Source organism: Quercus lobata, chromosome 1, assembly GCF_001633185.2.
Source record: "Quercus lobata isolate SW786 chromosome 1, ValleyOak3.0 Primary Assembly, whole genome shotgun sequence".
Classification (NCBI taxonomy): domain Eukaryota; kingdom Viridiplantae; phylum Streptophyta; class Magnoliopsida; order Fagales; family Fagaceae; genus Quercus; species Quercus lobata.
The window spans coordinates 10,517,812-10,543,769 of record NC_044904.1 but is presented as its reverse complement, the minus strand read 5'-3'; the positions used below and the strand labels follow the sequence as shown (position 1 = coordinate 10,543,769).

Genomic DNA, 25,958 nt, shown 5'->3' with positions numbered 1-25,958 from the left:
TGTTACGTGTCATTGCTTTTTTTAAATAAAAAAAAAAAAAAAAACTCTTTTATTATGCAAAATGATCAAGATCCCTCACATTCTTTTCTTTGTTTCCTTCAAACCCCAAAAATTTCATCCATTTTATTATACACAATAATTTGCCAATTATCCATTTCAAGATACAAAATATTGAACATTTTTTTTTACAACTATTAAGATAGTAAGTTCAAATTAGTGTACAATTTTTTAAAAAATTGATATTAATTCTACACTTAAAGTGCTCCTCAAAAAAAAAAAAAAAAAAAAAAAAAGGTTCTACACTTACGTGAAAATAATGTTGCACCCACACCACACCCATCACAATTTGCTATTTTAGCAGCTTGTGAAAATAATTTTGTGCATAACATTGCTGCAAAAAAGAAAAAGAAAAAAAGGCCACCTTCCTCTTTGTATTGATGATGGGCACAATTGTGATAACAATGACATGTTAGGCTGAGGTGGACCTCAGTCCCGCCTAACTATATCTTATCATAAAAAAATTTTGTCCGACTTTTGGTCTTTGGCTAACAACCAAACCAAGTAACTAAATTCATTATACAAACAAACAAACAAAACAACGATATTATTCTCAACTGAACAGCTCTGGCTCTATGCTCCTTATCATATCCTAGTATATCCTGGTTTCAAAATGATAGATTAATAACAAACGTGATTCACTTCAAACAGAATAAGATTAGATACAGTCCCATAAAAAACACTTTTATATATTATAAGTTGAGACTTGAGAGAGTAGCTCTGCTCCTATCCCTATTTTGACATGGCAGCTAGCTCATTGAAGAGATTAAGGATTGGAAGATTGGGTTGTTGGGTTCCTAGGAGGGAGTTTTCCACTTGTGATGACAAGGTTGTTGTCCAGCAAAATGGGAAATCCATGAACCTTTACTCTGCCATCAACCAAGCTCTTCACATAGCCTTGGAAACCGATCCTAGGTGATTTTTTTTTTTTTTTTATAATTTATTTAAATTATTGAGTTGTGGTTTCTGATTCTTATTCAGAGGCTGGGTCTAAATGGGTCTTTGTTGGTTTTGCTGAAATGGGTTTGTTTGGATTGAACTGTAGCTTCTGATAGTCATAGATTGCTGAATTCCATTTCTTTATTTGCCTGGTAAGGATAAAGCTTGGATTATTTTGGTACTGAATCTATATTGATTTTATGGTAATTGGCATTTTCTTTCTCCTGTCCATTATTGAAAATGAATTATATATGGTAAAAGAAATACCAAGTTCCCAACTATGGAGTCTTTTTTTTATCATCCATGGGATTATTAACTAATAATTGAGAACTTGCTTTGAGTGATTTATGTAGCTTATGATGATAGAATTCTGAAACACTAAAACAAAAGAAATTGGGACCCCTCCAACACCAGAATGTTCACATTGATTAATTTTGTCTCTTAGATTTTTCTAAAATTGTTTCCGTTTATTGAAGATATATGACAACTAGGAGAAGATGATAGATACAGATGGTCACGACTTGGCCTACAAAACAGCTTATAAAGTTATAACTGCTAGCAAAAAAAACAAAATAAAAAGAAACAATTACTACAACAAAGCCTTAGTCTCAATCATAAACCTTTTCTTGAATGCCAGGCTTAAATGGTAAATGGTCTCCCTTTGTTTCAAATTTCTGTTTACTTCCATTAATTCAAAGCTCAATTTTGCTTCCATAATGAATTGCTTTTGATTTCTGAGCTGTAAAGCACATGGTAGATTCTGTTTCATTCCTGTGGTTATGCCTGAAGTCACACATTAGAGCTCGTATATAACTGAATCTTTATGCAAAGATGTCAATATTTTCAATTGCATTTTGACTAATATAAGTTGCCTCATTGTGTTTATCTTTATAGCATGTTTCAGCTCATGCTTTTCCTTTCCTTTCAGAGCTTACGTATTTGGGGAAGATGTAGGCTTTGGTGGGGTATTCCGTTGCACGACAGGATTAGCTGATCGATTTGGTAAAAGTAGGGTTTTCAATACCCCTCTTTGTGAACAGGTATTTTGTTTCACATCACATTCTTTTGCTACATTACCTTTGTCCTTGTATATATACACCCTAAAACATTATGTGGGTTAGAGTAATTATTTTTGGCATAAATAAATCCTCTGTAAATTGGACGAAATGACAAGATGAGGTGCTCTGGAAATACCCATTTAGAAAAAAGGATTGAAGGTTTTGGGCTTGTAGCTTAAGGCTCCAACAAAGTCCGAGTATAACAGAAAGCTGTACACCACATTTTGATAATGTGTGATACACAAAGGATCTTTGTTAATCTACTTTTACTATTAGCTTCCTATTTCTTTTTTCTGTTTTTGGTATCATTTGATCAAGGAGCATTTGATAGGTTTGATACTAACGTGGCCGTGTAAACAGGGCATCGTTGGGTTTGGCATTGGTCTAGCAGCAATGGTGAGTTTGAAACCTAAATACAGGTTGCTTTTTTATTTTTTTTAATTCTGCCTTATAGCTGTAACTTTCTGTCTCATCTGATGTCATGATAGGGCAATCGGGCCATAGCAGAAATCCAATTTGCAGATTATATTTTTCCTGCGTTTGATCAGGCATGCATCCTCCCCAATGCTATGTTCTATAGTTGCCTTATAATTGACTGTTGAGTGACAGAATATTTCTTGTAGATTGTTAATGAAGCTGCGAAGTTCAGATACCGTAGCGGGAATCAATTTAATTGTGGAGGTAACTTCTTATAGTTTGTTTCCATTTTAAAAAGTTTTATAAAAAAAGCTTCTGGACCTTTTATCCCCCCCCTTTTTATTTCACATGCTGAGGTTCAACATTTCTCCCTAGGTTTAACAATAAGAACCCCTTATGGAGCTGTGGGCCATGGTGGACATTATCACTCACAGTCCCCTGAAGCTTTCTTCTGTCATGTTCCTGGTATTAAAGTATGTTTTCATTCTTCTTAGACATCTAGTCTTCTTTCTGGGATTTATTTTCTATTTTTGTTATTATCTATTCTCTAAAATGAGCAATTCTCCATTTTGTAACTGTAATATGTGAGTATTCTGATGAAATACTTCCATTATATGAGTTCACAATTAGTTGAAATCATTGTGTAAACTGTAAAGTCTCCCCCAGCAATGAGTACGGTCTCCTTGAAAGCAATTTATAATTCTTGAACATCCATGAAGGGTATGTGAACCACAACAACAGTACCAACACTTTTAATAAGGTTCTTTTCTTTTGGAAGTTTATGACTGTACTTTTGTCTTGTCAAATGACAAATGAAAAATCAGCTACTTACACCACCATCACATCGGACAATTATGACATTGGTGGGAACATTCCTATTATATATTTTACTGTATGCAAGCAAATGCTCAAACATGTGTATGTGTGTGTCTAATCCATAATTTCTAGATTTCATACATAGCCTGGTCTGTCAGCATGGGTTTTTGGTAGTTGTTGTGCCTGGAACCTAGTGGCCACTTCATAACACGCCACTCATGTCTTCATCTGCACATAGATCTTTTATGTTTGGCAGCTACCTTCATCATGAGAGCTTGATATTTTCTATTGAAAATGGATTTTTCTGCATTCAAAATACATGAAGCTAAATTGGTTAACCAATTTTTGGGATGGCTGAGTGCCATGAGGTTGAAAGAGGGAATTAGCAATATTGCATTTCTTGTTTCTTCCTAAATTTTGTTGCAAGGGAAATAGGGCTTCTTGCACATTGTTGTCTAGTATAGCATTGATGAATTATTATCAAATCTCTCAAAATAAGTTCTTGTATAGGTGATCATCCCTCGAAGCCCGCAGCAAGCAAAAGGTTTGTTGCTATCCTGCATCCGTGATCCAAATCCTGTTGTATTTTTTGAACCAAAGGTATTGCAAGGAAACTTCATTGAATTGTTAGGTGATGATTTATCAAACGAGAACTTTGAGATTGAAATTGGAATTGGAAAAATTTCTTGTGGTACAGTGGCTCTACCGTTTGGCAGTAGAAGAGGTTCCCGAGCATGATTACATGTTGCCTCTATCAGAGGCAGAGGTACGCTTCTTCTGGTTTCATCATAGCTGAAGAATTCAAAAGATAACACTGATTGTAATGTAATATAGGAACTTTGATATTAAATAAAATTGAAAATACTCAGGTGATTCGAGAAGGCAGTGACATTACACTTGTTGGGTGGGGAGCTCAGTTATCTATAATGGAACAGGCCTGTCTTGATGCTGAAAAGGTATGTGATTCTCATTGCTGGAAATCTATTCTTTAAAGTTTCCAGAAGCTAAAATTTTCCAGTAAACATTAGAAATACAAAGCTTATGTGATTCTCATTGCTGGAAAACTATTCTTCAAAGTTTCCAGAAGCTAAAATTTTCCAGTAAACATTAGAAATACAAAGCTTATGTGATTCTCATTGCTGGAAAACTATTCTTCAAAGTTTCCAGAAGCTAAAATTTTCCAGTAAACATTAGAAATACAAAGCTTACTAATAGTCAAAATTTTCAATTATGGTAAATACTAATAAATGACAAGTGATATTTTCACAAAGGGCATTGCCTTCCCACCTCTTGAGATGAACTTTTTCCAGAAATTAAGTTGTCTAGTCCAGAGAATTCTCAAGTTTCAAATATTCCCTGATTTGGATAAATTTAAAATTGCAAATATGTTAAGTTTTGACTTGGTATTTATAACACAGGATCAAATCATGTCATTTTAAGGACTCTGATTCTCGTCCTCCTTACTTTTATAAACTCTATTCAAACCATGCGACTTTGCAGGAAGGAATTTCTTGTGAACTGATAGACCTGAAAACTCTAATACCTTGGGATAAGGAAACTGTAGAAGCATCTGTCAGAAAGACTGGAAGACTTCTTGTAAGCATAATTTCTCCATTCAAATGCTTTATGAGATGAAATTGGTGAAATTATAGGTGATCCATAAATTTCCTGTGTGCAGATTAGTCATGAAGCTCCAGTTACAGGAGGATTTGGTGCTGAAATTTCTGCTTCTATTGTTGAACGTTGTTTCTTAAGGGTTAAGTGCCAATCTTTGTATATTTCTGATCACTTGATAATACTTACATACTTCACTTGAATACAAGTCTTTTCTATTTTATTTTACTTTCTGATTTTTCCTTTTGATGTTTCATCTATGGTAGCAACTTAAAAAAAAAATTGCAAATTCTAGTAAAACTTGGGATTTCCTTTACTTACAGCAGCTAGGGCTCCTAATAATTGGCTAGTTCCCAAACAAGAGGCACACAAACTAGTATAGTCAGTAGCTGAAAGATATTTAAAAAGAAATCCAATTTAAGAAGCAAATACTTGCAAGAACACGAGTGGCTTCTTTTCTTTACACGTGCGTATTTTTATTTGATCTTTGACTTAGATTAATGGAACCTGAATTTAGCCAAGCCGAGACATGTCACTAGCTAGATGGTCTAAAAGCGCCATATCACTAGCTAGATGGCAGAAAAAACATACCTAAGAACTAAAGCCAACCCTATCAACATTTAAAAATAAAAAATAAATGAAATGTCAAACTTAACAGATTATGTTACTTGTCTTCTTCCAATAAAACCATGAATATGCCTCTCGGGAGCCACTCCCACTCTCAGGTTATTATTAACATCAATGCTCCCACACCCACTCTGACTTTGTCACTTAGACCATGCCCTCAGATATGACTTTCTGGACCAAATTTCTTCCAGGTTCCAACCCAATGGATAAATAGTATCCTCCGTGTGGCACTATAGAATGGTGGTGTGTTCCATGACCAATACAAAAGTCGGTTGCATTTTGGGTTGATACTTTCTGTGCTTCTATGGTTAACTAATGATATTTTCTCTTTATTGGTTCATACTAAATGAATCGTAATCACACGTTAGGCTAGTTAGCAAGTCTTTACATGCTATGGAAATCTTTCTCTTTTGAAGTGTGAGGTAGGTTCAAATTATTGACTTTGACAGCAATAACCATTAACTGCAATTTGCATCGGATGATGCTTTTAAGCTGCAAAAAATTTGTAAATCTAAGTCTTGTTTCAATATAGTAACAGAATTTTCCAAGAAGGCCTAACAAGAAAAAACCCATCATAAGTCACATTTAGAAGATGAAATCCTCAACAATGTGGAATACCGGGAGTGAGGTTGCCTTGATATGGATTTACATAATGGGGTTGACTTACAAATAACATCTTTGAATTCTATTTTTATTTATTTTTTTCTTTATTGTTTCTTTGCTTACTTCTCCTGTTAGCTCTCTTCTGTCTGTCTTGAGTTGAAGCACGTCACATTAAGTTATATGGAGTATCATAACTTGTCTTGAGAGTGGAAATGCTACCTGAAGAACTGATTCTATGAAAAAACTCAAAATAATAATGCTTGCTTTATACTTGGTAAGGCAAACTGGATCAGCCTGGATGTGAGCTGATATACTTGAACTTGAATGAATTAGTGACTAAAAAGTTCATGCTTTTGCAGTTAGAAGCCCCTGTAGCCAGAGTATGTGGTCTGGACACCCCCTTCCCTCTTGTTTTTGAACCATTCTATATGCCTACAAAGAACAAGGTATGATGTTTAGATCTTTTCCCTGCAGAACACTCTTGTCAGGATATAAATTCATTCTTGTTAACATGATCCCTGCCTGCATGCAGATATTGGACACGATCAAATCAACTGTAAATTACTAGGTGCACATCGGACTGTCCTGCTATATTCTAAAGATGCATCATGGTCATTATCACCATGTTGTCATTTACATGTACAAATAATCCTCACATCTGGGCTATCTAACGACAATAAACACATCAAGAAGAAATTTGAAGTGCACTGTCCATTTTCAATCTCTTCTAAATGTGAAAAAAACGACTGCAATTAAAGGGTTTAATACCCAGAATCCTCTTCACTTGATATGAATGAAATGAACATACAAGCAGCTCATTTTTCTGCCCAAATATGTTGATAACTTGATACCACAAAGTGAGGGCTGGTTTTATTATCTTATCTGAACCAGAAAAATCTTTAGAACACCTAAAATCAAGGAATTAAAATTACATTTTAGAAAATTGCAAAATTCAGAATAAATCATTCAATGACGTATATGGCCTCCTGCATCAATAATACCCGTCACATGGTACTATTGTAGTGTAAAATCAATGTGATAAAACTATTTCCTCAGCTTTTTCTTATTATTTTGGGTGCAAATCAAATTAATCAATACTGCCTAACCTTTCAATGGAGTCAAACTTTACAATAATTGTCCATGCCAATAAATTGTCTGATACGGTGACTTTGGGTTGCCATTAAACATGTACCATTCAGCTTTGGAAAAATCAAGAGAGTGATTAATGGAGCACTTAAATGATTGCAACCACCTCGAAGATATGACTCTTACCAGTTTCTGCTGATATGGGACCCCAATTCCTCCTTTAGGCTAAAGTACAAACTTGTTCCTTCCCCTCTTTCTCTCTGTTTGTCTCCTTTAGAGTGGTCATCTTTTTAGTGCCTTTTATTTTCTTCTGGAGGTGACATTCGTGGTGCCTGTCCCAACACAATTGGATCACATTCAATGACGGGTGATTGGAAATTGGAACTTTGGTTTTGTGTTACGTACCAGCTGCCATACCAGATAGGTTCTAGCTTTTGAATTTGCTTAGGAGTTTATCTTTATCTTAGCTATTGATTATTATTTAATATTTCAAGTATTTGTTATTTAATAGGATAGCAATTGCCTTTATCCTTATCAGATTAGTAGGCTAGCAGTTGTAGGAATTGTTTCTATTGTTTAGGTGTTGGATTTGTTTTTACGTTCAGTTGTAAGCCTATATAAGACCTATTATGATTAATAAAGAGGGAGGAGAATATTTTAGTAAAAATCAAGTTTTGCTTGTGAAGGAGGTCTTAGTTATCCAGTATAACCATAAATTTTCTCTTGTTTACTGTTTTATTTTTGAAAATCCTTAGATCTAACCATAGCCCTTCGAGGGAAAAGATGTGTTGCATGTGGCCATGGAGGGGGTCGTATCATTTTGCATGTATCCCATATTTAAAATTTTGTATCATTTTAGAAAATTTTGTATCATTTTAGATTTATTATAAAAAAAGTTAATCACTTTTTCATTTTCCAATAAAAGTTTTTTGAAAAGGTTTACTAAGGGCATTAGTTAATAAGGCCCTTGTTATATTGTCAATTTGAGTTAACATTGACAAGCCATGTATATTATTTGGCTTCAAAAAAATTAAGAAAGTACAACAACAAAAACAGCAAAAATATATTACATAGTCACCCCAAGTACATTTCTCCAACTGATTTCACAATCAGAATTGGATAATAGGGGCCAATATTTTCAAACTGGAATAGGGACAGCTCTTAGAGGATGAGCTCTCTGTAAGGTGATGCCAAACTTATCTTCCATGTTCAAATCCTCAGGTTTAACCCCATCTTCAAGTTTCCAATCAAAGGCTTGGATAAGTGAACCCAACATCAAGGGCAACATTCGAATAGCCAATAGCAAACCAGGACATATTCTTCTTCCACCACCAAATGGTAGGTTCGAAACTTCGAATTATTGAGTTTGACAGCAATACCCATCAACTGCAATTTGCATTAGATGATGCTTGTAAGCTGCAAAATATTTGTAAATCTAAAGTTGTCTTGGTTAGATACAGTAACAGAATTTCCCAAGAAGGCATAACAAGAAAAAACCCATTATCAGCCATATAGAAGATGAAATCCTCAAAGATGTGGAGTACCGGGGGTGAGGTTGCCTCGATATGGATTTACGTTACAGGGTTGACTAACAAATTACATCTTTGAATTCTATTTTTATTTATTTTTTTCTTTATTGTTTCTTTGCTCACTTCTCCTTTTAGATCTCTTCTGTCTGTCATGAATTGAAGCATGTCACATTAAGCTATATGGAGTATCATACTATCATAACATGTCTTTAGAAGTGGAAATGCTACTTGAAGAACTGATTCTATGAAAAACTCAAAATATAAACATGTGCTTGCTTTATAATTGGTAAGGCAAACTGGATCAGCCTGGATGTGAGCTGATATACTTGAACTTGAACGAATTAGTGACTAAAAAGTTCATGCTTTTGCAGTTAGAAGCCCCTGTAGCCAGAGTTTGTGGTCTGGACACCCCCTTCCCTCTTGTTTTTGAACCATTCTATATGCCAACAAAGAACAAGGTATGCTGTTTAGATCTTTTTCCTGCACAATACTCTTGTCTGGATATAAATTTATTCTTGTTAACATGGTCCCTGCCTGCTTGCAGATATTGGACGCTATCAAATCAACTGTCAATTACTACGTGCACATCGGACTGTCCACTGTCCTGCTTTATTCTAAAGATGCATCATGGTCATTATCACCGTTGTTGTCATTTACATGTACAAATAATCCTCACATCTGGGCTATCTAACGAAAATAAACACATCAGGAAGAAATTTGAAGTGCACTGTCCATTTTCAATCTCTTCTAAATGTGGAAAAAAAAAAACTGGCAATTAAAGGGTCTCATACCCAGAATTCTTTTAACCTGATATAAATGAAATGAACATACAAGCAGCTCATTTTGCTGCCCAAATACAAGCACCTCATTATTATCTTATCTAAACCAGAAAAATCTTTAGAACACCTAAAATCAAGGAATTAAAATGCTATTTTAGAAAATTTTGAAAATTACAAAATTCAAAATAAGTCTTTCAATAATGTATATGGCCTCCTGCATCAATAATACCCATCACGTGGATACTATTTTAGTGAGTAAAATCAATGTGATAAAGCTATTTCCTCAGCTTTTTTCTTTTTCTTTTGGGTGCAAATCAATACTGCCCAACCTTTCAATAGAGACAAACTTTACAGTAATTGTCCAAGCCAATAAATTGTCTGATACACTGACTTTGGGTTGCCGTTAAACATATCTTTCAGCTTTGAAAAAATCAAGAGGGTGATTAATGGAGTACTTCAATGACTGCAACCACCTCAAAGAAAGGACTCTTATCAGTTTCTGCTGATATGGGTCCCCACTCCCCAGTTCCTCCTTTAAGGCTAAAGTACAAACTTGCTCCTTCCCGAGGGACCTTTTTTAACTGTTTGTCTTCTCTAATGTGAGTAATTCTTACGTCCTTATAGCACAATAAATGGTTTTTTTTTTCTCACATTTATAATGAGGTGAGCACAATTTTATTATACTCTAAGGGTATGTAAGTATTTTCCCCTCTAGAGTAGTTTGAACTAGCTATAAACTCACGCATTACGCGTGATAATAATTTTTATGATAGTTTTATTAAAAAAAATTACAATTTAAACTAATCTAATAATGAGTGATGTATTTCGTAATTATATTTTTATTTATTATAGGAACAATCATAAATATAATATAAGAACAATCCAAAACATCAAAAAAACGTAAATTAAAAAAAGTTAATAAAACTTAACAATAATTAATTGAACCAATATTAGGATAAAATTTTGTTTTTGATAATCTATTAAGATTATTTTCTTTGTAAAAATTATAATTTTGGCCACCCAAAACATATTATCAAATAAACAATTATTAGCAAAATCTAAGAATTAAATTTTTATACAGGCATTGTTATAAAATAATAATAATTAAAATAAAATTGCAAAATTTAAAATTTGTCACCTATCCGATTATTTTCGTTTGGCTAACCTTTACTTCTCTTTAAATGAATGGCATTATAGAGTACTTCTAATGCAACTATTAAGAGTACTTTGTCCACCACAAAGGATTAGAAAATAAACAAAAATTAGTAAAGTCACATCGTTTAACATCTAAATTGGGCACTATAAAAAATCATGCTATGTAACAAAATAAATACCAAATTATCCAAATCATGCTATGTAATAGAATAATATTATATTTTTATATGCTATATTTAATTATTTAGAACGTAATAAGATAACATTTAACAATCAAAGAGAATAAAAAAAAAACAATTTAAAAAACAAAACTAAATCGCATTAACCCAAAATAGAATTTTAAAGAATATAAAAAATTATCAACCTAAAGTAGAGATGTAAGAAAAATAAAAAAATCCACCAAAAAATTTAGAGAGAGAGAGAACCATTTTTTTGGTGAGGGAAAACTATGCATAGAATAGAAGAGATAGTAACAAATTTATAGTAAGAGAGTGTGAATAAGAAAAGACAAAAATAAAGGAAGATGAAAGGAAAAATGAAGAATGATATTAATGTAGAAGGTAGTGGGGAGATGAAAAGGTAAGGGAGGGAGAAAAATTGAAAAAGTAGTGGGGAGATGAAATGGTAAGGGAGAGAGAAAAGTTGGAGAAGGGTAAATATTAAAAAAATAAATATTAAAAACAATTATAGAAAAATTGGAAAGAAAAAAAAAAAACCCTAAAGCTTGAAAGGCTTCAAAGTTGTTGTTGTTGTTGTTGTTTTTTTTTTTTTTTTTTTTTTTTTTTTTTTTTTTTTTTTTTTTTAAAGCTGAAAAGATTCATACAAAACTCTAAAGCTAAACTGAAAAGGTTTTGAGTTGGGCTTGATAGTGGAAGTAAATAAATAAAAGGTAAGCTGAATTAATTATACAAATTTATTATAGGGTGATAGTGGAAGTAAATAAATAAGTATTGAGCTGAATTTATGGGGCTGAAAACTGTAAAAACCATTTTAAAATTGTAGGACAAATAGTTTCAAAAAAAAAAAATTGTAGGACAAATTATATTTATAAAAAAAAAAAAAAAAATGATGTGACAGCTGATGTGGCGCAACGTGAGAGCAGCAGTATTAAACGCTACGCTTCAACTTTTAGTAATATATAGATGTGAGAGTGTCCAAGAAAAAAAACAAGGTTATGGAGGTGACATTCGTGGTGCTTGTCACAACACAATTGGATCACATTCAATGACGTGTGATTCGAAATTGGAACTTTAGTTTGCATGTTTCCAGTATTTAAAATTTTGTATCACTAAATTTGTTGTCAAAAAAATTAACCACTTTTTCATTTTTCAATAAAAGGTTTTATAAATTGGTTTACTAACATATACCCTAAGTAAAACCCTTGTTATATTACCGATCATGTTTGAGTTACCATTGACAAGCCATGTATATTATTTGGCTCCAACAAAATTATGATAGTACAACAACAAAAACAGCAAAAACATATTACATAGTCACCCCAAGTACATTTCTCCAATTGATTTCACAACCAGAATTGGGTAATAGGGGCCAGTATTTTCAGCTGCAACCAAAGTAAATTCTTCAACCGTTTTTAAACTGGAATAGGGACAGCTCTTAGAGGATGAGCTCTCTGTAAGGTGATGCCAAACTTATCTTCCATATTCAAATCCTCAGGTTTAACCCCATCTTCAAGTTTCCAATCAAAGGCTTGTATAAGTGAACCCAACATCAAGTGCAACATTCGAATAGCCAAAAGCAAACCAGGACATATTCTTCTTCCACCACCAAATGGTATAAGCTCAAAGTTCCTGCCTTTAACATCAATTTCCAATTCCAAGAACCTCTCTGGCATAAATGATTTTGCATTGTCCCAGGAGCTCGGGTCTCGGCCTATAGTCCATGCATTTACTAGTACTTGTGCATCTTTTGGGATAATGTAGCCATTGATTTCTACATCTGCTCTAGCTTTCCTGGGGAGTAAGAAAGGAACTGGTGGGTGCAACCTCAATGTTTCTTTGACTATTGCTTGTAAGTAAGGTAAGTGAAGAATATCTGATTCCTGAACTTGGTTGCCTTTGCCAATGACTTGCTCCAGCTCTGCTTTGGCTCTTGACAATGCCTCTGGATTGTGTAGTAGCTCCGCCATAGCCCATTCCAGTGTGTTTGAAGTTGTTTCAGTGCCAGCAGCAAATAGGTCCTAGTGCATAACAACTTAATTAGAACTTATTTTTGTAGATCACAAACCGTATCCATCATTCATCAAAAGTAAACTAAACAAAGGACTAATAATCAAAGTGATAAACGTAAACTACTAGTTATCCCAAGAGTTCAAGTGGTCCAGAAGGCCAAATTAGGGCTAAGTTGTGGGATTTTTACCTACTCTAATACCATGTAATTAAACTACCACTTACCCTAAAATCTTAATAAAAAAATCCAAGCTGAAGAGAGTAATAATACTGACCAGGAATAGACGTTCTATCTTAGTTTTGTCCATCTCCTCACTGTTTTTGTCACTGATGTTGAGAAGGGTATCTAACATATCATTGTTCATGTTAGAACCACTCATTTTTCTCAAATGCAGTCTTTGGCTAATTATGTTGTCAAAGAGGTCTAACATCCTTCCAAAGTTCACTGCCACACTATGCCTTAAGCCTTGGGGGTCAATCTTCTTAAGCACAGGAAAATAATCTGCCAAGTTTGGTTTCCCTGCATCTTTCATGACATTCCACACCAGCTCCTTCAACTCTTTAGTTTGGTCAGATTTGGAGTCCACCATATCCATCGAATAGATTGTGTTTGATAACATGTTAGCCGTCGCCTTGAAAGCTGCTCTGCCAATGTCTACTGCCTCACTGGTTAGGCTGCTTTGTCGACTATCAGCAAGGAGATCCTGCACTTTCTTGCGGCGGATGTCTTGATTGACATCTAGTATCTTGTTGGAGAATAGTTGTTCCGTGCATATTCTACGAAGGTTTCTCCACCGTGTTGAGACGGGTATCAATGGCAAGCTAAACTCATCATGTCTGCAGGCATGAAAAGCATCTGGCACCCATCTGTTGGATAAGAATTGGTCATGTGTTTGGAGGACTTCTTTGGCCAGGGCTGCTGAAGAAATGACTATTGTGGTTACTTGGCCTAGTTGTAGTCTCATTATAGCGCCATGAACCATGGCAAGGTTAGCTAGGGACATGTGGGGCTTGTCACCAAGGTCTAAGAGGTTTCCAATTACTGGAAAAGGTTTTGGACCTGGTGGAAGCTTTTTGGGAATTGCTTTGCTTCTTAAAATAATAAGGAAGGCTTGGATTATGATCCAGGTGAGGCAAAGACATATTATACAGCTCAAGAAATCCATCTTTCTATGTGAACTCTAGACTCAAGGAGGAAAGAACAAAGCACTAACAAAACAAGAGACTCCCTTTCTTCCTTTATATACAACAAGCATAACAGAACTTCAAGTTTTGGAACACACCCACTTGCTCTAACTTCACCAGTTTCGGGTGGAGCCTGTTAGCAACTGCCTTGAATTTAGGCAGTTTTTAAGCCCCATAAGCTCATCAAAGCTCTTTACTTCTTGGTTTTGGCGGTCAACTCTTGACAAAAGATTCCTTCTCAATCTTCGACTTGATCTGCAGTTAGGCTGTCCCTTATTTATATATTTGGTTTGGTCTTTGTTTTCTATGAGAGAGAGCTGCGGCAATTAGGAATGAGAAATCAGAAATTGCACTAGTATTTGTTATTGGGCAATTAGACCTATCCGGGTGTATTGGGGTTTGGGTTTTGTGAGAGTACTTATACATTGTTGTGGACATAAGACCGAACCACAAAAATACTTGGTGTTCTCTTTTATATATGTGGTTGTCTATTTTTCTTTTGGGTTTTCTTCATTTCTATTATTTATTTTTAAATATCTTTCTATAGCTATTATGTTTTCACAATTAATCCCTTTCCTGCAACAGAGCCAAGATTTTTCATTGAGGGGCCGAGCTATAGTACCAGGTTGCAATTAAATGAAACTCAAATCACAAATGCATGTACACACATATACGTAGTTATGCAGTGTTTGATTGAAAAAGTAATAGTGAAAAGTTTCTTACTTTGTGAGAGATAGGAAATGACTTATGAAATTGATTAGATAGTATCTTTAAACATTACATGATACTCTAGATTTAATTGTTCTTTTGGATTTTTTAACAACCTAAGTTTTGATTAGATACTTTAGTTCATGTTATTGAGTGATTGAAGACTTATAATCTTTATATTATAAAAATTGAATTTAAATTGTATAATTTATTGTATATAATATATTTCTAATATATTTTTAGTTTTATTCATGTTTATGAATAATTTTTGCTTTGTTGATATTATTTTAATTTCTTAAATATTTAAATTTTTTGCTTCGAAAAATGACTACTTTCACTTATCAGACTAACAAAATTATAAAATACCCTAAATGCCTAATGTATATAACAATTATTCAACCCATAAATAATAAATCTATACACTAATCAAGAATAATTTTAAGCAACAATCTTTTTCTTAATTGATATACAATGGACCATGGGACTCTGCATTCTTTCCTGCATGGAAGTTAAACAAAATACTGTAAAAAAGAATAAAGAAAATAAAAGAGTCATATAATAAAATGAAGAAAAAAAAAATATGACTACCCAACCTATGAGAAAAGCTAAACCCCTGTTCCTTCTTCTTCTTCTTCTTTTTTTTTTTTTTTTTTTTTTTTTTTAAGCCAAACCAAACAGGCACTTAGACAACTTATTAATAATTTAGTGGTAGGTTCTGCACTTTTGTGCATTCTATTTTATGTGAGTCAATTATATTTATTTCTTTTTTGATAATTCAATAGTTGGGAGAATAAGGATTCGAACATTGGTTTCATTTGGAAATACAAGAGCGCCAATTTTTTTTTTTTTTTAAATGAGAAGTTTCTATAGCATTCATTAATTGTTGCAATTCAATACATCATAATGAAGGACATTCCTTTTCTTGTGTGCATAGATATGATAAAATTTCATTTACAACAACTAAAGATATTTAATCCGCATGAAACACCACAAGGCATAGGTAATAAATTTTATAAAAAAAAATGTTATATGTCAAAACGTCCTTCGTTTCTTTTGATTTTTTATTTTTACCACTCGGACCAATTGAATTTTTGAGGGTGCAAATGTAATATTTAAGGATTAATATATATATATTGTGAATGTTGGGCCCGGACGCCCATCCCTTGGCTCTAAAAGAAGCAATGACTTTGGGTTGCCTCTTATTTTAAAATTAACTAGTTGATAATTTGTGCGATGCATGAGAAAGGTATTAACTATGGAAAAAAAAACTAACAATTGATGAATGAAGAGTTTAAGCTCTCACTTATGCAGAGTTGTTGACAATGCTAAACAACCTTAAAAGCTTGAGATAAACTCATGGAATGGATTTGAAATTTTTTTACAAAGAAAAAAAAGCCTTACGTGAAATTTTATGAATGTAACACCTTACATTTTGTGAAAGTGAGGGTCAAATTTGATATATTTAAGAAGCAAATAAATATCTAACGTAATAGATATCTAATTCTTATCACAAAAAAATGAATGTTGCACATTAGGATTTCAATCTCAAAAATCCATATCCTCAATAGTAGATACTAAACATTGTTTTCAGACTTGAACCATTTAATGAACTATAAAAGGGAGGAGTTCAAGGTTTTTGAGGTTAGATCGAGATCGAGCCAAAGTTGAATCGTGATAACGTCATAATTAATTAAAAATATAACTAAATAAATTAAAATAGTACAAGTAGAAATATTAACTAAAATAGTCCAATGAAATAGAGACATATATTTCTTTATATATTATTAGTCAACATTCATATAATTTTTTAAGGTGTTTCAACTAATATATCAATACCAAACCCAATAATATCAACTACATTTTCTAGAATATTATACCAAACCCAAACATTCATATAATTTTTTAAGATGTTAATATATCAATACCAAACCCAATAATAACAACTACATTTTCTAGAATATTATACCAAACCCAAACATTCGTATAATTTTTTAAGATGTTAATATATCAATACCAAACCCAATAATAACAACTATATTTTCTAGACTATTATATCAAACCCAAATCTCTATCCAATAATAATAATACTAACAACTACATTTTCTAGAATATTGTAATTATAATATGAACCTAAAAATAATGAAAAAAAAAGGAGAAAAGAAAATGAAGAAGTACACGTTGACCAAAAAGAAAAAGAGAGAGAGAGAGAGAGAGAGAGAGAGAGAAACATAACATACATATCATGTGGTCGAGTGGAGGGGCTCAAAAACATTTTCAACGCCCACCCTTCAATTTTCCACTGTCCTTCGTCATTTCCAGTGCTCATTTCCAATACTAGTGAGAAATGCTGGTGCCACACCCTTGTGCACAACTTTGTGCCACAACTCGCCACATGGTGGCGAAGTTGTGGTTGGTTAGAGTGTGTCCTCACATGGCCCACTAACACACTTTAACCAATCACAACTCGCCATGTGGCGAGTTGTGGCATAAAGTTGTGCAAAAGTGTGTGGCACCAGCATTGCTCGCTAGTCACATGCTTGGGCTCATAAAACTAAAAGTCAGTACAAAAGAAAAAAAGAAAAAATTACGTTTTTTTTTTTTTTTTTTTTGAGAATGAAAAAAAAATTACGTATAGTTTAACTAAAATTTAGGTTATTTATTTATGATTTAAAATTTGATACTTTATTCACATGAAGTTAACTCAGTTATAGTTTTGTAATTCTTTTTTGTTAAAAATAAGACTAAATATGTAATTTTACTCCATTTTTATATTTCTCTTTTCCCAAAACATAAATTGCATACAAAAATAAGACAAAACAAAATAAAAAATGGAGAGTTAGGTAAAAATTAATACTTGGACTCTATATTCAAAACTCTTAACAACAATTTCAAAAAGTAATAAATCAAACAAAAAAACTAATATTAAATCTAAGCACTTGGCAATAAAAATGTGGTATTGGTCTCTCTCTTAACTCACATAGACTTTATCTCTCCTTTGTTCAGTGGGTTTTGTGTGCATTTATTTGTTTATTTTTTAATTTGGAGTGGAAGGCTTGGCAGTGAACGTATAGTGCTTGTAGAAAGATTCATCTCCAGGAACATTAGTCAATATATAGTAACTTAAGTAATTCCTAGACACATCCAGGTCTCAGATAAATCTCTAAACCCAACTATATCAAGAGAGAAGAAAGGATCAACGGAACAAACCCACAAGCCATTTCCAAAAAATTGGCGGTGATACCAGTGCTCTTATTACCAACTCGCACACACTCCAAGGATCGTAAATTAAATCAAAGAACGTTTAAATCTTCTCCCTTTCAAACTTGAAATAAATGTTGAACAAAATATTCACTATAATTACTACTAGAGTAAAAAAATTTCGACTGTGATTCATTATTTCAATCAAATAGGCTGAAAGCGGACTAGTTAATTAAGTGGAAATTATATTAATCTGCTTGATTAGGGGTCTAATAGAAGTAAACTTGAAAAAAAAAAAAAAAAAAGGAAAAAGAAGAAGAAGAAATTATTTTGGCTGGAGCTTTGATGAATGGGATGTGGAGGGGAAGTGATTACGATGATTCTTAATTTTTACAAAACCCTCCCTTTTTTATCTTATTTTGTCTTGTTTTTGCATGTGTTTTTTGTTTTGGGAAGAGAGGGACATAAAAGTAGAACAAAATTACATATTTAGCCTTATTTTTATTTTTTAACAAATGTGAGTTACATAACTCTAATTGAGCTAACTTTAGGTGGATAAAGTGTCAAATTTCAAACTACAAGTAGGCAACTTAAATTTTGGTCAAACCATAGGAGGCCAAGTTATAATTTGCCCAAGCTAAAAAAAAAAAAATAGCAATAGAGAAATTAGTCACGTGGAGATGAAAATGAGGACGAAACAAAGAAGAAGAAGGGGTTTCGTTCAGGACCTTCAGGTGACTTCTGGAATGATGAAGGCTACTTGTTGTGAGAGTTGAGTTCTTTGTTCGTTCAACTTAGATTTGTGCTTTCTTCTCCCTCTACTTCTTCTTCCCTATTTTTTTCCCCTTACAAGTCATTTGGTTCCAGAGAGAGATGGGATTATTTTGGTTTTGGCTTTTGTTTTGGTTTTGGTTTGGGTTTGTGCTAATGTATACTGTTTTGGTTTGGCTTTGGTTTGTACTGGGCTTGTGATATAGAGGGAGATGGGGGTGAAAGGAAGAGAGAGTTGATCGGGTTTTTTTGGGGAAGGAGAAGGAGATCGGTAGAAGAGAGTTTTTTTTTTTAATTATCGGGTTATAGTTTTAGTTTTTAGAAGAAGCATCGGGTGGAGATATAGTGAGAAATAGTTTTTTTTTGTGTGTGTTTTTTAAAAATAGTGTTGACATGAAAAAATGTGAGAGCTTCAAATCCTACATGACAAGCTCCAAGTAAGTCAAAAAAAGTCAAACATAGGTCAGTGACTTTAGTTTTATAGTATATATAGAGATAGAGATAACTTTTTAGATTAAAAATATATATATATATATATATATATATATATTTATATAAAACCACTTAGCAATTTGTTACTAGAAATGTTTACAATATTTTCAAAACAAATCTTAAATAACAGAATATTATTAGTTATAATTTAAGCATATCATTGAAATTATTTTTTTGTCTATTTGTAACCGTTTATCACCTAAAATTTGTTTTAAAAATAATGCTGATGTAACATTTATAATTTATTATTTATAAATAAAAAAAATGATATTAGTGATGAGCCAATTAAAAAAAAAAAAAAAACTCGCCAGCTCAACTATTGTGAAGATTATTGCATTTATAACATTACTCAATTTAAATATGAATCCATTAATGAGCGTGTGCTGTGAAGGCTACAGTTAAGATTGAGTTTTTATTCTAATCGATTTTTTTTTTTTTTTGAGAAGTCACACACAAGTTAGTTTAAAAATATTTATTTATTTACTTTTACTACTTTTCATTATTTGACCCATCAAAAGAGAACAAGAAGATTATGAAGGTGACATTTGTGGGGCTTAGGCTATGAGTGCCATTGTCACAACAAAATTGGATCATATTTAATGGACCGAATGGAAATGTATTTAGGTTATTGTCACAATTTATTAAGTTGATAAATTGTTATTGGAACATAATTTTTACATTAACCCATTACTAACACTATATATCGCTAGATTTATTGTTATGTTACAAGTACCAACTACCATTATGGGTTACCGTTGACAAGCTATGTATGTATATTATTGAGATCCAACAAAATTATGAAATTACAAAGATAACAAAGACAGCAAATCATAGTCGCCCCTATAATTTTCCTCAAAAAAAAAAAAGAAAAAAAAAAAAAAAAAGAAAGTCACCCCTGGAAATAAACATTGGAAAGCAGAGGGGCCAGTAGTAATTTACTAATTTATTAAGCTACAGCACTTTTCCTCCACTGATATCACAACCTGAATTGGATAATAGGGGCCAGTTTTCAGCTGCAACCAAAGAAAATCTTCAACTGTTTTTAAACTGGAATAGGGACAGCTCTTAGAGGATGAGCTTTCTGTAAGGTTATGCCAAACTTATCTTCCATGTTCAAATCCTTAGGTTTAATCCCATCCTCAAGTTTCCAATCAAAGTCCTGGATAAGTGAACCCAACATCAAGTGTAACATTCTCACAGCCAATGGCAAACCAGGACATGTTCTTCTTCCACCACCAAACGGTAAAAGCTCAAAGTTCCTGCCTTTGACATCAATTTCCATCCCCAAGAACCTCTCTGGCATAAACGATTTTGCATTGTCCCAAGAGCTCGGGTCTCGGCCAATAGCCCATGCATTCACCAGCACTTGTGCACCTTTTGGGATAATGTAGCCATTGATTTCTACATCTGCTCCAGCTTTCCGGGGGAGTAAGAAAGGGACTGCTGGGTGCAGCCTCAATGTTTCTTTGATTATTGCTAGTAAGTAAGGTAACTGAGGGATATCTGATTCCTTAACTTGGTTGCCTTTGCCAATGACTTGCTCCAGCTCTACTTTGGCTCTTGACAATGCCTCTGGATTGTGGAGTAGCTCCGCCATTGCCCATTCCACTGTGGCTGAAGTTGTTTCCGTGCCAGCACCAAATAGGTCCTAATTCATAACAACATTAAGTTAAGAGTTTCTTTTTGTAGATCATAAACAATACTATTCATTGTCCATCAAAATAAAAAATAAAATAGGACTAATTATGAAAGCAATAAACAACTACTTATCCCAAACTTTTTAGTGGGGACCAACTTGTAGGATTTTTACTTACTCTGATACCATGTAATTAAACTACCATTTACCCAATATCTGAATCTGATAGAAAAGAAATCCAAGACAAAGATAGAGTAAAAATACTAACCAGCAATAGACGTTCTATCTTAGTTTTGTCCATCTCCTCACTTTTTTCTTCACTGATGTTGAGAAGGGTATCTAACATATCATTGTTCATTTTAGAACTAGACACTTTTCTCAACTTCAGCCTTTGGGTAATGATGTGGTCAAAGATGTCTAACATCCTTCCAAAGTTCACTGCTACACTTCGCCTTAATCCTTGGGGGTCAATCTTCTTAAGCACAGGAAAATAATCTGCCAAGTTTGGTTTCCCTGCATCTTTCATGACATTCCACACCAGCTCCTTCAACTCTTTATCTTGGTCAGATTTGGACTCCACCATATCCATCGAATAGATTGTGTTTGATAACATGTTAGCCGTAGCCTTGAAAGCTGCTCTGCCAATATCTACTGCCTCACTTGTTAGGCTGCTTTGTTGAGTATCAACAAGGAGTTCTTGCACTTTCTTGTTGCGGATAGCTTGGTTTGTATCTAGTATCTTGTTGGAGAATAATTGTTCTATGCATATTCTACGAAGGTTTCTCCATCGGGTAGAGACGGGTATCAATGGCAAGCTAAACTCATGATGCCTGCAGGCATGAAAAGCATCTGGCACCCATCTGTTGGACAAGAGTTGGTCATGTGTTTGAAGGACTTTTTTGGCCATGGTTGCTGAAGAAATGACTATTGTGGTTACTTGGCCTAGTTTCAGTTTCATTATAGGGCCATGAACCTTGGCAAGGTTAGCTAGGGACTTGTGGGGTTTGTCACCAAGGTCTAAGAGGTTTCCTATTACTGGAAAAGGTTTTGGACCTGGAGGAAGCATTTTGGGAATTGCTTTGCTTCTTGAAATTATATGGAAGACTTGGACTATGATCCAAATGAGGGAAAGAAATATTATAAAGCTCAAGAAATCCATCTTTCTCTGTGAACTCTAATCTTAAAGGAGGAAGAAGAATGCAATAACAAAACAAGACTCCCATTCTTCCTATATATACACAAAGAAGTAGCACAGAACTTCAAGTTGCAACACACCCACTTGCTCTGTAACTTCACCAAAGTCAGTGGTGGTACCAATATTATTTCTTAGAGGGACCGAGCTATATAGTGCCAACTGCCAAGTTGCAATAAATGAAAATCAATCACAAATGTATATACACACGTACATAGTTAAGCATGCGTTTGATTGAAAAGTCCATCCTTCGAAACTCTTTCTTTGCTCTCTTAACTTTTACTTTGAGAGTGACTACTTTTAACACTTAACAATTCTAACAGACTAGTGAAATATACTAAATATAGAGCATATTTAACAAATATGAAACTCAAAAATAATGAAGCAATTCACCAATCAAGAATCATTTTTAAAGGGTATCATTTCAATCAATCTTTTTTAAGAAATTGATCTCTTCTCTATTGACATACGTACCTTGGGTCATGGGATTTTACATTCTTTCCTACCCCGAAGATCAATAAAAATACCAGGGGAACAAAAGGAGAGGAAAAGGGTCATGCAATAAATTGAAAAAGAAAAAAAATGTGACTATTCAAGATAAGAAAAACTACGCATTTCCGACACACAACAAAACCTACACCTCTTTAGACAAATTTTTAATACTTATTCCAACAACTAAATAATAGTTTCTACAATTTCATACATCTTATTTTGTACGATCAATTGCATTTACCACAACTAAAGAGAGAAGATGCCTTTTCGAAGTTGAGGAAAGAGAGTATTTATTTTTCTTTTTTTTATTTAAGAACCTACGAGGAAATAGATAATTTTGTCATTGAACAACTACAAATGGAAACCTCGGAATTTGTTTTTGCTGTCAAGGATATAGAATTTGAGGCTTAGAGCATTCTCATCAGTTCTCTAAAAAAAATGTCATTTTGACACATCAAAAATTCACTTTATCATTTTAATATATCATTTTACAACATACCATTTATCAGATATTCTATTTTTCAATTTTATACATTAAAATAATATTTACTACATATTAAAATAATATATTACCTTCTCCTCCCTATCCCTATCACTATCATCATCACCAACGGCTACCACCGGCACAAATACACATCCGCCAACGCCGCCTCAAAAAAAAAAAAAAAAAAAAAAACAACCAGAGAGATCGGCACAAACCCAAACCCACCACCGGTACAAACCCACATCCACCACCAGCACAAATACACATCTGCCAACGCCGCCTCAACAAAAAAAAAAAAAAAAAAACAGCCAAAGAGATCGACACAAGCCCAAACCCACCACCGGCACAAACCCACATCCGCCAACGCCGTCTCAAAAAAAAAAAAAAAAAAAAAAAAAACACAACCAGAGATCGGCACAAACCCAAACCCACCACCGGCAGAAACCTTAAACAAACCACATCCTAAATCCACCAAATCAATTATAAAATTAATTACAATTTACACTAAAATCATAAATTGAATCGGCACAAACCCTTTTTTTTTTCTTCCTTCAATGTTTGTTACCAGATCAAGACAACCGTCTCCGTCGCCGTCGCTGATGGAAGTTTTCACTTTCGGCCACTGTGTCCTTCACACTGGAGTTCCTCTTCGTCGCAAAGTGGGTCAGTGATCAGTGGCGAGCTTGGGCGATCTCTGTCTCTCAGCATGGTGAGATCGGCGTGGCGAGACGGCTTGGCGAGACAGCGTGGCAAGACGTCTTGGCGAGACGGCGTGGCGAGACGGCGCAGCGAGACGGCGAGGCGAGAATGCCAGAGAGAGAGAGAGAGAGAGAGAGATGGGTTGCAGACGGAGACACTGAGAGAGACAAATGATGGAAGAGAGAGAAAAAACGAATTAAATAAAGCCAAACAGTGTATAGCATTTTTGTCCGTACCGTCTCATATTTAAGACGGTACTGTTGACGTGTTCCAAATTTTTTGAGATATAGAACGCCTGATGAGGGCTTGTTTTTGTGTTTGGTGTGTCAAATGTGCCAAATATTTGGCATTTGGCACACCTAATGGGAGTGCTCTATGTACTAAAAAAAATGTTATATGTTAACATGAACATGTGATCATTGTCTATGAGTAAAGAATGATCACATGTCATGGGCCGACTGACCTTTTTACTTTATTATTATTATTATTTTCCTTAAACCTTTTTGGGCCAATTAGATCGTTGGAAATGTGATTTGTAGGAGTCAAACTTTCTAAATATTCTTGGGGTGCAATGATGACTCCATGGTATAATGAAGGAGTTTCATATATGTGGAGGTTGCTGGTGTAATGGCTTAAAATGTGGTTATCGCAATCTCTCCCATCCAAACATAGGGTGAAGCTGAAGCAATAGGATAAAAACCCCTTTAAAATCTAGTCTTTCCTTTGAGAGTTTTTCATTGAACATACATTTTACAACACACTTTGCATATTTATGAATTTTTGATTGGATTTCATCGCTTATATAAGGCACCACCACTGGTACTTGTAAAAATTAATCTAATAATAACTTCACACATATGCTAGTTGTGGTAAAGTGCATGCAAAAATGTGTTTCTATACTTGTTGCTTCCATTAAATATCATACTAAAAAAAATAATATTATACTCATGGTTTTACTTTTTGTTCATGCACAAGTTTTATTTATGCAAAAGCTCTTTTTGAGATATATTCATTGGTATCACTACCATATTTACTTTTGAATAAAGGTAAAACTTAGGTATTGTTCTTAGACCAACATGCCTCAATTTCTCCCATCAAATTGAAACACATAGCATCATTGAATATAATTGTCCTTTGAAAAAAACAATATTGTTTGTACTTCATTGGTGAATACAACTATATATATATATATTTTTTTTAATTTAATCAAAAAACCTAATGTATTGCACGTAAAGAACCGTACTTGCTTTGCCCTTATTAGAATGATGCATACATACTAAATGTACACACTATATTTAATGTTTAAATCCAATATTAAAAAAAAATTCAAATCACTAAAAAAAAAAGAAAGAGAAATGCAAAATTAAGAGATCAGATCAAAATTCAAATTGTGATAATTTTTTATTCATTAATATAAAATAATAATAATAAAATTTTAAAATTAGTAATACTTACAAGAATACTTATATTATTATAAGACATAAATATCTATATGGAATAAATATTTCAAGATATATTAGTATTTATATTGTATAATTTTTTGTTAAAAAAAAGACTAAAACTACATTGTCTTTTTCATATTTTCCAACTTTCAATTTCAATAATTTCCTCAGGACCCACGCGCCTTTGCACGTACTCTCCAAACAAATATCTCAAAAAGACCCGGTCCCAACAAGATCATAATCCCAAATGGGCCCCACTGTGTTGTGTGCGCAAAACAAAAACTGTCTACAACACCAACATGCATTGCAATTTGCATTTGCATTTGCAAGTTGCAACTGTCGCAGTAATAAGTACACACGCATTGCCAACTTGAATACCTGCTGTCGATCCAGATTCATGCACTCTCATTTTCACTGAGGTTAGAAATTTGAATGATATTTTTAATTTGTTTTTGGTATTTTTTTTTTAAAAAGTTTTAGGGACTTTAGGTTTTTATAGAAGAAAATTTCAATATAATCATTAATTTTCTTTTCATTACTCAATTGCTCATTTAAATGTTTTAAATTTATGTTCGTCAACTATGAGGTTTATTTATATGGATTTAATGAATTTGTGACAAAGCGCATTAACTCATTTTGACACAATAATGAACTAATTTATTTCAAGTCAATTATGCGTTAAGTAGATTAACATTAAATTGACTTATTTGTTACTTATGTCAAAGCAAGTTGATCCGTATGACTTGAATCCATTTATATTAACCACTAAATTCACACAAAAAATAAACTCCCA

At 33.5% G+C, this 25,958-nt stretch overlaps 3 protein-coding genes and 1 long non-coding RNA gene across 5 annotated transcripts; 2 read left to right on the top strand and 2 right to left on the bottom strand.

Moving 5' to 3' along the window:
• The first annotated feature begins 588 nt into the window (after positions 1-588).
• On the top strand, positions 589-6,963 carry LOC115978199 (2-oxoisovalerate dehydrogenase subunit beta 1, mitochondrial). Of its 2 annotated transcripts, none has more exons than XM_031100218.1 (13): positions 589-972; positions 1,901-2,036; positions 2,415-2,450; positions 2,543-2,602; positions 2,678-2,735; positions 2,847-2,944; positions 3,798-3,887; positions 3,985-4,053; positions 4,157-4,243; positions 4,788-4,883; positions 4,966-5,043; positions 6,491-6,577; positions 6,664-6,963. In XM_031100218.1, the coding sequence occupies exons 1-13, from the start codon at positions 800-802 to the stop codon at positions 6,697-6,699; spliced, it is 1,104 nt and encodes a 367-aa protein (XP_030956078.1). In that variant the 5' UTR covers positions 589-799; the 3' UTR covers positions 6,700-6,963. The 2 variants fall into 2 exon arrangements, with proteins under 2 accessions (XP_030956078.1, XP_030956085.1); XM_031100225.1 differs by having other exon boundaries at positions 591-972; positions 1,925-2,036.
• A 1,298-nt stretch (positions 6,964-8,261) lies between these two features.
• Positions 8,262-14,409, bottom strand: LOC115978187 (geraniol 8-hydroxylase-like). The gene is made up of 3 exons (XM_031100210.1): positions 13,142-14,409; positions 12,472-12,877; positions 8,262-8,555 (listed from the first exon to the last, which is right to left on the bottom strand). Exons 1-3 carry the CDS (start codon positions 14,030-14,032, stop codon positions 8,356-8,358), a joined length of 1,497 nt encoding a protein of 498 aa, XP_030956070.1. The 5' UTR covers positions 14,033-14,409; the 3' UTR covers positions 8,262-8,355.
• LOC115978216 lies at positions 8,588-9,498 on the top strand. The gene is made up of 2 exons (XR_004088666.1): positions 8,588-9,204; positions 9,291-9,498. It is a non-coding gene; the product is annotated as an uncharacterized LOC115978216 (long non-coding RNA).
• Positions 14,410-19,967: 5,558 nt separating the features above from the next.
• LOC115978175 (geraniol 8-hydroxylase-like) lies at positions 19,968-22,112 on the bottom strand. Its single transcript, XM_031100200.1, has 2 exons — positions 21,125-22,112; positions 19,968-20,868 (listed from the first exon to the last, which is right to left on the bottom strand). Exons 1-2 carry the CDS (start codon positions 22,013-22,015, stop codon positions 20,263-20,265), a joined length of 1,497 nt encoding a protein of 498 aa, XP_030956060.1. The 5' UTR covers positions 22,016-22,112; the 3' UTR covers positions 19,968-20,262.
• Positions 22,113-25,958: the final 3,846 nt, after the last annotated feature.

Excerpts from the sequence above, each read along its gene's own strand:
- LOC115978199 (XM_031100218.1), top strand. The coding sequence starts at position 800 with ATGGCAGCTAGCTCATTGAAGAGATTAAGGATTGGAAGATTGGGTTGT. Across the intron at positions 2,603-2,677 it reads TTTTTCCTGCGTTTGATCAG|ATTGTTAATGAAGCTGCGAA; the intron begins GCATGCATCCTC and ends TATTTCTTGTAG. Across the intron at positions 4,054-4,156 it reads TGCCTCTATCAGAGGCAGAG|GTGATTCGAGAAGGCAGTGA; the intron begins GTACGCTTCTTC and ends GAAAATACTCAG.
- LOC115978187 (XM_031100210.1), bottom strand. The coding sequence starts at position 14,032 with ATGGATTTCTTGAGCTGTATAATATGTCTTTGCCTCACCTGGATCATA. Across the intron at positions 12,878-13,141 it reads AGATAGAACGTCTATTCCTG|GACCTATTTGCTGCTGGCAC; the intron begins GTCAGTATTATT and ends GTTATGCACTAG. Across the intron at positions 8,556-12,471 it reads CAGGAACTTTGAGCTTATAC|CATTTGGTGGTGGAAGAAGA; the intron begins CATTTGGTGGTG and ends TTTCGAACCTAC.
- LOC115978175 (XM_031100200.1), bottom strand. The coding sequence starts at position 22,015 with ATGGATTTCTTGAGCTTTATAATATTTCTTTCCCTCATTTGGATCATA. Across the intron at positions 20,869-21,124 it reads AGATAGAACGTCTATTGCTG|GACCTATTTGGTGCTGGCAC; the intron begins GTTAGTATTTTT and ends GTTATGAATTAG.